Source organism: Salvelinus fontinalis, chromosome 25 (assembly GCF_029448725.1).
Source record: "Salvelinus fontinalis isolate EN_2023a chromosome 25, ASM2944872v1, whole genome shotgun sequence".
Lineage (NCBI taxonomy): Eukaryota > Metazoa > Chordata > Actinopteri > Salmoniformes > Salmonidae > Salvelinus > Salvelinus fontinalis.
This window is the reverse complement of record NC_074689.1, coordinates 11,954,449-11,966,732: the sequence shown is the minus strand read 5'-3', so window position 1 is coordinate 11,966,732 and position 12,284 is coordinate 11,954,449. Positions and strand designations below refer to the sequence as shown.

Here is a 12,284-nt window from a genome sequence, read left to right as displayed (position 1 = left end):
GTAAAAGAGTTGTCTTCAAAAGCTTTCCATGTGTACGTTTTGTGCATCCAGCGCCCACCTATCCCAGCTGTGTATAGTATAGCCTAGCTAAACTCCCCTTATCTTTTAATGCGGCCGCGGGCCAGTAAACCTTGATAGAACATGCAGCTATGGCCCAGAATAACATAGTAAACTTGAATGACCTTTAATAAAGGGGCATCAGGGTCTACGTCCCAAATGGCACCCAATTCCCTATATAGTGCACTACTTTTGACCAGGGCCCATACAGTGCACTACAGTATATAGGGGATGGAGTGTAATTCGCGACACACTCAGGGTCTTGAGATGTGCCTATCGGAGGGTAGATAGATGCTGGTGTTGGGCAGGACTCTGATGAACAGCTAACGGACTGGTTTGGGATTTTGGCAATGAGGCTCTTTATCTACTTAACCAGATGAACAGATCATTTTGGATACCATTTCCGTGGATCTGCGTGCAGTTTGAAAGAAGTTGCTAATTAGCGTTAGTGCAATTGCTAACTCCTGTTTGCGCAATGACTGAAAGTCTATGGGAAATGCTAGCTGTTCCTGTATACTTCATCATTGCTAGCTGTTCGTGTAGAGTTCCAGTCATTGAGCTAACCCTACTTAGCATTGGCTTGCGAAACTACCTTCATACCGGATGCAGATACATAAAAACGGTATCCACGAGTTCACCTGACACTGGGGGAGTACATAATGCCAAAATCCCGAAGTATCCCTTTAACGGGGCATTGTGATAAGACATCCGAGATGAGCTTGTCGATTGGTTAACCTCTGATTACAGGACAACAACTGTCCTGTAATGTCCCACTAAAGGGATATAACTGTAATTGTGACGTTAGTGAAAGCGTGTACAAGGCTACAGAGCAACCACATCATTAGAGAAAATCCCACTAGTCTGGCTGCTAAGGCATCAAGCTATCGTGTAAGGCATCAAGCTATCATGTAAGGCATCAAGCTATCCTGTAAGGCATCAAGCTATCCTGTAAGGCATCAAGCTATCGTGTAAGGCATCAAGCTATCCTGTAAGGTATCAAGCTATCCTGTAAGGTATCAAGCTATCCTGTAAGGCATCAAGCTATCCTGTAAGGCATCAAGCTATCCTGTAAGGCATCAAGCTATCCTGTAAAGCATCAAGCTATCGTGTAAGGCATCAAGCTATCCTGTAAGGCATCAAGCTATCCTGTAAGGCATCAAGCTATCCTGTAAGGCATCAAGCTATCCTGTAAGGTATCAAGCTATCCTGTAAGGTATCAAGCTATCCTGTAAGGCATCAAGCTATCCTGTAAGGTATCAAGCTATCCTGTAAGGCATCAAGCTATCCTGTAAGGTATCAAGCTATCCTGTAAGGCATCAAGCTATCCTGTAAGGCATCAAGCTATCCTGTAAGGTATCAAGCTATCCTGTAAGGCATCAAGCTATCCTGTAAGGCATCAAGCTATCCTGTAAGGCATCAAGCTATCCTGTAAGGTATCAAGCTATCCTCAGCTAGTCTCACTGCAGACTGAGCGTGTAAGAAGGTTTAGACACTGGCTCAGACAACAAGGATGCTCTTGTCCATTCAGAAACATCCACCCCGGTCTTACTCTGTGGGGGTAAACCCAGCCATCCCCAAGGGCAAGATTAAGCGAGGATGGATCATGGACCCCCATCCCTTCCTCACAAGGGAGAGGCCATAACCATCTACCCCCAGATGGAGAGAGGAAATGGGGCTATCAGGAGCTAAACACCCCCACAGAGCACACAAACACCAGGAGGGAGAACACACCCACGCACGCTCCAGGAGAACAGACAGGCAGACTAGCAGCATCTGTAGTGTACAACAGACAGATGCTCAACTCTCTACAGGAGCGGGAGGTTAGAGTCAAGGCGACCCGCCGACAGAGCGATGCGCCGTCTCCTTGCTTCCATTACACCCCCGAGCACCTTACTACCATTACTCTCCTCCACTCTAACTCCCATTAGCCTGCTCTCTACTCTAGCACTAACTTCACACAGACACAGGGCGTAAACAAACCCCTCTGAATGAATCTCTCTCAGGGAGAGTAAGAGGACACTGGATCTTTACAGCGCTGGAGGGACAGGTTGAAGTTAGACAGACACAGCATTGATCTGTGTATCGATACTGAACCCAACCATAGGTGCAACACTGTACTAGAACTCCCTTAACTGGGACTGTAATAAAACTCCATCCTTCCTGAAGACGAGGAAGGGAAGAGATTATTAAACACTGCTTGTCTGTAGAGGAAGTAACAGAACCCCACTACAGTGAAACTGTTGGGCTGAGGTTAAAGCAACAGAACCTCTCTAGAGAGCTAGACAGTAACATAACCCCTCTATAGAGCTAGACAGTAACACAACCCCTCTATAGAGCTAGACAGTAACACAACCCCTCCATAGAGCTAGACAGTAACACAACCCCTCTATAGAGCTAGACAGTAACACAACCCCTCTATAGAGCTAGACAGTAACACAACCCCTCCATAGAGCTAGACAGTAACACAACCCCTCTATAGAGCTAGACAGTAACACAACCCCTCTATAGAGCTAGACAGTAACATAACCCCTCTATAGAGCTAGACAGTAACACAACCCCTCTATAGAGCTAGACAGTAACACAACCCCTCTATAGAGCTAGACAGTAACACAACCTCTCTATAGAGCTAGACAGTAACATAACCCCTCTATAGAGCTAGACAGTAACAGAACCCCTCTATAGAGCTAGACAGTAACAGAACCCCTCCATAGAGCTAGACAGTAACAGAACCCCTCCATAGAGCTAGACAGTAACACAACCCCTCTATAGAGCTAGACAGTAACACAACCCCTCTATAGAGCTAGACAGTAACACAACCCCTCTATAGAGCTAGACAGTAACACAACCCCTCTATAGAGCTAGACAGTAACACAACCCCTCTATAGAGCTAGACAGTAACAGAACCCCTCTAGAGCTAGACAGTAACAGAACCCCTCCATAGAGCTAGACAGTAACAGAACCCCTCCATAGAGCTAGACAGTAACACAACCCCTCTATAGAGCTAGACAGTAACACAACCCCTCTATAGAGCTAGACAGTAGCACAACCCCTATATAGAGCTAGACAGTAACACAACCCCTCTATAGAGCTAGACAGTAACAGAACCCCTCCATAGAGCTAGACAGTAACACAACCCCTCCATAGAGCTAGACAGTAACACAACCCCTCCATAGAGCTAGACAGTAACACAACCCCTCTATAGAGCTAGACAGTAACAGAACCCCTCCATAGAGCTAGATAGTAACACAACCCCTCCATAGAGCTAGACAGTAACACAACCCCTCCATAGAGTTAGATGGTAACAGTAGCTGGGTTGGCGTTGAGTGTTAAGCAAACTGGATTAGTCACATGACACATCTCTAGGACATCCCACTGTGGAAGGACCCCTTGATCAACCCTGCGCAATTAAAAAACAATTTCCTGCCGCTTGGCCGCTCTGTGAGAATGTCAATTAATGTGTGTGTGTGTGTGTGTGTATCAGGTCCCATTTTCAGCCAACAAAGTGTCAGAGAGCGGCTCTTAGAAATCAGTCCTAGCAGTCGGTCCTGCTATCGGTCTCCCTCGCTACTGGGGACACATTCCTTCTCCTCACAGATTTGAGATTTTAAAACTTTTTTTTAAACACAAGCCTGGGGCCAGCAACATCAACCAAACGCCTCCTTAATCTGCTTCCAAAGTATTTATTAAAAAGTCCCAGACCAAAAGGGCCCTGAGTAACCTGAACACTGGGACGGCGTTCCTTTCGAACTTTCAGGTCATTTTTCCAGCTTTTTATTGTTTTTCAGGTTTATTTTTTCATTATTTGGTTTCATTTATTAGATCTTAATTTGCGAGAGAGGTCTGTTGTTTATTTTGGGGCGAGCAGAGCTGAGCCGGTATGAGAAGGCCGCTCCCGCAGCGAAAGAAGGGGTGAGCGAGAGAGAGAATATTATTTCATTTTTGTTTATTATCTATTTCACTTGCTTTGGCAATGTAAACATATGTTTCCCATGACAATAAACCCCTTGAATTGAACTGAGAGAGACAGAGAGAGCGAGAGAGAGAGAAAGTGAGAGATGACATGTTGATAAGTAGGGAGCACTTTCTGTACCATCCGTCTACTCACCCCATATTTATTCTCCAAATATTCCATAACATTTTAGATACACACACCAGATAAAGAGCTGCGCTTAGTTCGCGCACACACACACACACACACAAACATATATATATATATATAAAGACAAACACCAGATAAAGTGCTCAGCTCAGTCCTTTCTTTCACAGTCGGGGGAAAATATTAGCATTAATAAGTCTGTACTGTGTAGCGCTGTCATTTCATCAGCTGCTTTGGGGTGATATGAGTTTCAGACAGAGTGATGGAATAGGTTGAGGCTGGATAACATCTCAATTTCTCCTGGTGAGACACCATAAGCCCTGGTCCTCAGGGAGGGAGGGATAAATGTATCAGTCACCTGCCTGTCTGTCGGATCACTGACACATAAATAAAAAGGGGTGATGGTCCGCACTCAAAAATATATTTTAAAAGTGTTTTTATTCTTTTCACTGCATCAGGGATAGCGTACAGAGACGTTTTGGCGTCAATCAGCTTCTTGATATGGCACACCTGTCAGGTGGATGGATTATCTTGGCACAGGTGAAACGCTCACTAACAGGGATGTAAACAAATGTGAGGGATCTTATGAAACATGGGACCAACACTTTACACGTTGCGTTTATATTGTTGTTCAGTATACATATGATAGATATTACCAGATTTGTATAAAAAATTACATTTCCAAATCCCAATGCATAAATACTCCTTTATTTGTCACCCTTACGCCCCCTCACTTATGCAGCTGCACCTCCTAACTCCATGTCTCCTAACCAGCTGCCAAAATGACAATTACACTGATTAGTAACCTCTGTCACAATCTTTACACAATGCAGATTAGTAATCTCTTAAAACACACAGGTGAACCTCTGCCTCCCACCTTCCTCACTAGGCTGAGACCACTCACAACAATCTGCCCTCGCTCTACAATACTCCTTCTTGTAACATCACTTCCCCCAGACATGGGTTGTCACAAAGTGACAAATCGGTCAGTTCTGCAGCCTTACACTCGGTCACACTCCTCCCTGAGCTACTCACACAGCCCTCTTCTAGTAACATTAGTGTTACCAGACACAAGTTGACACGGGGAGCGGAATCTGTCATCTAGAGAAGGAATCCTAACATCAGTCACGACGTTGTCCATAGCTCTGTGGCCCGTGGCTCTACGAAACTGTCGTCCACGTTCCGCTGCGTTCTGGATTTCACCCGTAAAGCTCAAACTGGACGATTGAGGAGGAAGGATGGAAGGATGAGGAGATGGAGGGAATTGGCTAGAGAGATGGAGGGATGAAAGATGGAGGGATAGAGGGATGGGGCAGAGGAGAGAGCCCTTACATGTTTTATTTGGAAACAGGGTCTGTGCCAGTAATTGCCTAAAATGACTATAATAGTAATTGATGGTCTGGCTTTTCACTTTGTCTATACGAATTTCCACAACGGCTACGTAAACTCTGTCAAAGCCTGGACAGCCGAGACGAACACACTCTTTATCCATCAACTTTCTTTTTCCCTGTGTCTGTCGTTGGTCCGTCCGCCCTCTCTTTTTCATCCACCTTCTTGTCCTTTTGCTCCTCTTTTTTTGGGTTGTGGTTGAGAGATGAGAGAAGGGACGAGAGAGGGGAGAGGGTGGGACGAGAGAGGGGAGAGGAGGGACTAGAGAGGTGGACAAAGAGAGGGGAGAGGAGGGACGAGAGAGGGGAGAGGAGGGACGAGAGAGGGGAGAAGTGGGACGAGAGAGGGGAGAGGTGGGACGAGAGAGATGAGAAGGGACGAGAGAGATGAGAAGGGACGAGAGAGGGGAGAGAAGGGATGAGAGAGGGAAGAGGTGGATGCGTCTGCAGACACACACACACACTCACAGACAAGGAGACAGGCTCTAATTAGAGCAAGCCTTGACCCCTAACCTCTGACATCATCTGCCTGCGTGTTAAAAGACCTGACATGTCTCCCTCTCTGACATCATCCCAACGAGACACACAGACGCATGACGGAAGGACGTATGTGATAGACATCACTGAGAGAGACAGATAGATGTCGGGAGGTGCGTGTGTGCTCATTTCTCTGCTGTGAACACCTGTGAGAACATATGAGACGTGTAGGGCCTGGAGAAGAACATCAGGAAAGGGGTGAACCAGGTCACTGTGCTATTGTAACGCATTGGTTGATAGGATTAAATGTAGTGCATAGGGGACATGGTTCAGTGTCGTGCATAGGGGACATGGTTCAGCGTCGTGCATAGGGGATAGGGTTCAGTCTAGTGCATAGGGTAGCAGGGTTCATTGTAGTGCATAGGGGACAGGGTTCAGTCTAGTGCATAGGGGACAGGGTTCAGTCTAGTGCATAGGGGACAGGGTTCAGTCTAGTGCATAGGGGACAGTCTAGTGCATAGGGGACAGTCTAGTGCATAGGGGACATGGTTCAGTGTTGTGCATAGGGGACGGGACAGTCTAGTGCATAGGGGACAGGGGACAGTCTAGTGCATAGGGGACAGGGTTCATTGTCGTGCATAGGGGACAGGGTTCATTGTCGTGCATAGGGGACATGGTTCAGTGTCGTGCATAGGGGACAGAGTTCAGTCTAGTGCATAGGGGACAGTCTAGTGCATAGGGGACAGTCTAGTGCATAGGGGACAGGGTTCAGTCTAGTGCATAGGGGACAGGGTTCAGTGTCGTGCATAGGGGACAGGGTTCAGTGTCGTGCATAGGGGACAGGGTTCATTGTAGTGCATAGGGGACATGGTTCAGTGTCGTGCATAGGGGACAGGGTTCAGTCTAGTGCATAGGGGACAGGGTTCATTGTAGTGCATAGGGGACAGGGTTCATTGTAGTGCATATGGGATAGGGTTCACTGTAATGCATAGGGGACAGGGTTCATTGTAATGCACAGGGTTCATTCTAGTGCATAGGGGATAGGGTTCATTGTAGTGCATAGGGGACAGGGTTCATTGTAGTGCATAGGGAATAGGGTTCATTGTAGTGCATAGGGAATAGGGTTCATTGTAGTGCATAGGGTTCATTGTAGTGCAGGGTTCATTGTAGTGCATAGGGGATAGGGTTCATTGTAGTGCATAGGGGATAGGGTTCATTGTAGTGCATAGGGGATAGGGTTCATTGTAGTGCATAGGGGATAGGGTTCATTGTAGTGCATAGGGGATAGGGTTCATTGTAGTGCATAGGGGATAGGGTTCATTGTAGTGCATAGGGGATAGGGTTCATTGTAGTGCATAGGGGACAGGGTTCATTGTCGTGGTTGTAAAGGAGTTCAAGAGAAAAGTTTAAGAAAGTATTCAGACCCCTTGACTTTTTGTTGTGTTACAGCCTGAAATTAAAATAGAATAGAATGAATATCCCTTTAAGCATGGTGAAGTTCTTAAATGTATTTTGAATGGTGTACATTTGTGCCATCCTTCATAACTCAGATTTCCGGAGAGGGAGGAAACGTCTTTTGGGTGGGACGTTAAACAGCTGACTCTGTGGTCACTAAAGATCCCATGGCACTTATCGTAGGAGTAGGGGTGTTAACCCCGGTGTACTGACTAAATTCCCAATCTGGCCCTCATACCATGTACAGAATACAAATATTCCAAAACATGCATCCTGTTTGCAACAAGGAACTAAAGTAATACTGCAAAAAACATGGAAAAGCGATTACCTTTTGATCCTGAATGCAAAGCATTATGTTTGAGGCAAATCCAACACAACACATTACAGTACCATTCTCCATATTTTCAAGCATAGTGGTGGCTGCATCATGTTATGGGTATGTTTGTTATCGTTAAGGAATGCAGAGTTTTTAAGGATAAAAATAACCTGAATGGAGTTAGGCACAGGCAAAGTCCTAGAGGAAAACCAGGTTCAGTCTGCTTTCCAACAGACACTGGGAGATTAATTCACCTTTCAGTAGGACAATAACCTAAAACACAAGGCCAAATCTACACTGGAGTTGTTAACCAAGAAGACAGTGAATTTTCCTGAGTGGCCGAGTTACAGTTTTGACTTAAATCTATGGCAAGACCTGAAAATGGTTGTCTAGCAATGATAAACAACCAATTTGACAGAGCTTGAAGAATGTTGAATCCAGGTGTGGAAAACTCTTAGAGACTTACCCAGAAAGACTGACAGCTGTAATCGCTGCCAAAAGAACATCTACAAAATATTGACTCAGGGGTGTGAATACTTATGTAAAATAGACATGTGTATTTAATTTGATATAAATTAGCAAACATTTCTAAAAACATGTTTTAACTTTGACATCATGGTGTATTGTGTGTACGGTGAGGGAGAAAAAAAAGTTGAATCTATTTTGGCTGTAGCACAACAAAATGTGGAATAAATCAAGGGGTATGAATACTTTGAAGGAACTGTATGTACTATGCTTCTTCGTAAAACCTAGAGTGGAGACAGAATCCGGCGTATTGGAAATAGCGAACAGGGTTGAGCGTGAACAGCCGTAAGGGCACAGAGTTAGTGCAGTGTATAAAGGGGATAAAACGGGTAGGAAGACGTGCATCGTGAACAGGGAACAGGGTTTAGTGTGTACAGCTGAAAGGAAACAGGGTTCATCACATCATTCGGTACCCGAGTAATTTCCAGATCCGGTGGACAGGGCCGGCATGGTTCCTGCCTGGCTGTGGAATATCAGAGTGAGGTATGAAAGTAGCACTGCTCAGCCACACTGCAGCAGCAGGCAAGGGAAGGGTAGAGGGTAGGGTTGTGTCTCCTCTCCTCTGTCACCCCCAGTCCAAGGTGTCTCTCTCCAGGATTTATACCATGGGTGGCCGGCGTTCCCTAAAAGAGAAAGGAGAGGGCAGGAATTTAGGAACTGCGCTTCACTGCACCCAACGCCGATAGGGTGTGTGTGTGTGTGTGTGTGTGTGTGTGTGTGTGTGTGTGTGTGTGTGTGTGTGTGTGTGTAGGTTGTTGGACCTGGAAGAAAGCGGATGTACGCATCAATGAAGGAAGTTATTCAGAAGATGAGAGCAAAAATGTGTTGGTTCGTAATCGCGGAGGGTCAACTGTGAACACACACACGGAAACGAACACACACACACGGAAACAGACACACACACACACACCCCATTCCAGACCGTCGTTATTCCCCCTTTCAACGGCCAGCGGAAACATAAGAAACACAATCCGGCTCATGGGAGAACTCTGCAGACCAGACCTGTGAAGAATCAAACGAGCCTGGAAATGCGGCACTTTGTAAATACAACCAGTGAACTGTGAACCCATCCACAGAGAAAATGGAGAGAACAAGGGGAAAATTAAAAACACAAAACTCGGAGAAAATCATTTGGCTGTTAATATACCCCCTCAGACTCAGACACACACACACACACACACACACACACACACAGCGCTGGCCTATTAAACACAGTGATGGAAAAACAGCTCATGTACTGCTAGGCTAATTGGAACAAGATTCCTGGATATACCCTCTATCCCTGAAAGACGTGCCTGTCCACATTTTGGGATTCCCTATCAAGGTGGAGGATTCCAGGAATGTCAGGAATCAGGACAACAGAGGACGAAACACACACACATCCTCAATACAGACATACGGCATGCATGCATGCATGCACGCACACACCCTCACACTCAGGCCCTCGATCACACACACACTCACATATTCTGTCTCTAGCGCTTTATAAACTTGGTGGTTTGAGCCCTGCATGCTGATTGGCTGACAGCCGTGGTATATCAGACAGTATACCACGGCTATGATAAAACAAGTATTTTTACTCTTCTAATTACGATGTTAACCTGTTTACAGTAGCAATGGGGCCCCTGAATGTTGCAGCGTTCTAAGGCACTGCATCGCAGTGTTTAAGGCGTCACTACACACCCTGGTTCGAATCCAGGCTGTATCACAACCGGCCGTGATTAGGAGGCGCACAATTGGCCCAGCATTGTCAGGGTTTGGCCGGGGTAGGCCGTCATTGTAAATAAGAATTTGTTCTTACCTGACTTGCCTAGTAAAATAAAGGTCACATACATTTTTTGATTAAAAAGGCTCCTCAGCGGTTTGTGGTATATGGCCAATATACCACAGCGAAGGGCTGTTATTAGACACGAAGCAAAAATATTGGCCATATACCACACCCCCTCGGGCCTTATTGCTTAAATATAACATGACATATCATGTGTGATGTGTGTGCAGGTGGGAATGTCTCAGAGTGCTAGCTGTAGTCATTGAGTCAGAGCACTGGGTCTGGGGTTCGCGGAGGCCTCAGAGGACATTACCTATTGACCTCTGTACTCCAGCCAACCCCAGCAGACACAGGCAGGTGCTGCTACTGTAGAACAGCAGCAGGCCGGCATTAGGGATACACAGACACACTAGGGCTGGGCTGGGACTGTGGTGGCATCCCCTAGGAGACCCCAGCCCCTTGCCCCCCCAGTCTTTCATCCACCCCTCCTCGACCCTCCACTGCTGGCTGGCCTCGACTCACGCCTCGCTTATTTAACGCTTTACTGTTCCCTACAACACACACTCTGCTGTATGACCCCCCCTTCCCCCAAAACACACACCCTCCCCCTGTATGCTCCATTTCTCCCCCTGGTCCCTTCGTTAGGCCCCAGGGGCAACTACCTACCATGTCCCTCTCCCTCTCCTTCCTCCCTTACTAACCATGCTGCTCAGGTCTAGACTACCACATGCTTCAGCAGCCTAGGCAGTCATCAAAGCTCAGCTTTAAATGTAGAGAACAGTGACCAGCCAATAACATTTAACCTAAGGCTCCTGCCTAACAACATGGGGCTCAATGACCCACCCTAGACTTGGTCCCCCAAAGTCCAGTCTGCTCCACTCTCTGTCTGAACCCCATATAATACAACACAGGTAGCACAACACAGGTAGCACAACACAGGATGGCTTAAAGTCAGAAAGAACAGCTAGAGTAGACAAATCCTGCTCTGAAATGAGCCACAGCCACCTACTGTATCTGGTCCCCTCCTTCCTGGTCTCCTTCCCGGCTACATTGTTCTAATGGTGGCGGCTGACTTCTGACAGCTATTGGTCCCGTGCGGAGTGAGGGTGTTCTGACCGGGCCGTTTGGCTGCGGCTGCAGGCAGCTAACAACGCTAACACGCAAACGAGCTTCCAGGCAGATCCACCCCGCTCTAAGACCAAAATACCTCCTTCAGGACCCCCTTCAGCAGGGCTCACACACACACACACACACACACCACACACACACACACACACACTCCGTTGGACCCCCCCAGCGGAGCCCAGAACACTGGGTCAAAGGGTGTTGGAGCGTGCACTAACTATTCAGCCTCAGGAACGACACACAGCAGAGCTGAGGCCTATGTGGCTTGGGGATTTATCTGTGTTTGACGAAGCTGCTGGGTGTAAATCAGCGGAGACGCTAGCTCATGTTGCGTAACGGTGTCTGACACGCCGGGTTGTGAACGCACCTTGGGGACGACCGCTACCTCCAGGTGAGGAAAAACCTGCTGCGGAAAATATCACCTCAGCAACATCAACCGGGAAAGACTGCAGGCAGACCCCAGTCATTTAACACACACACGTTAGGTTCCAGGAGTTTAACGTTTTTCAGGCCAGAAGTTTTTGAAATCCGGAGGTAAGACGTGCTGAATTCACAGAACAACAGTAAAGGACGTATGACTTTTCCCTTCCGAAGGGGGAAGTGGAGGACGCGGGACAGTTCAGACCACGCAGCTCCTTTGTTACGCCTGCTAGATTTGGAGCACAGCTGTCTTTCTACACACACACACACACACACACACACACACACACACACACACACACACACACACACACACACACACACACACACACACAGCGAGAGTAAATGTATAGACCAAACCGTCAAGTGCAATCAAAGTTCAGTCCTGTTCCACACCATAAGCCTACATATATCCCATTAAAAAAAACACTAAAGAGACCAGCAGAGACCGGGTGTAGGTCCCAAATGGCACCCTGTTCCCTTTCTAGTGCACTACGGCCCACAGGGCTCAGGTCAAAAGTAGTACACTACATAGGGAATAAAGCACTATTTGGGACAGAGAAGGTGCAGCTCAGCGACAGCAGGCTCCTCAGGCCTGGACCACAGGATCCTACAAGATCTCTCCAACAGCTCTGAACACAGAGGACAAAAGCAGCA

At 47.0% G+C, this 12,284-nt stretch overlaps 1 protein-coding gene across 6 annotated transcripts in view; it reads right to left on the bottom strand.

Annotated features, from left to right (window-relative positions):
- LOC129822843 (MAGUK p55 subfamily member 7-like) overlaps positions 1 to 12,284 on the bottom strand; it is a 249,857-nt gene that overhangs the window by 172,008 nt on the left and 65,565 nt on the right. For 5 of the 6 annotated variants that reach the window (XM_055881296.1, XM_055881291.1, XM_055881294.1 and 2 more), the window contains one exon: positions 8,728 to 8,937. The exons of the other annotated variant lie outside the window; for it this stretch is intronic. In XM_055881296.1, the coding sequence (XP_055737271.1) occupies positions 8,728 to 8,764 (37 nt within the window). In that variant the 5' untranslated portion in view covers positions 8,765 to 8,937. The remainder of the gene's footprint in view (positions 1 to 8,727; positions 8,938 to 12,284) is intronic. 6 annotated transcript variants of the gene reach the window in all.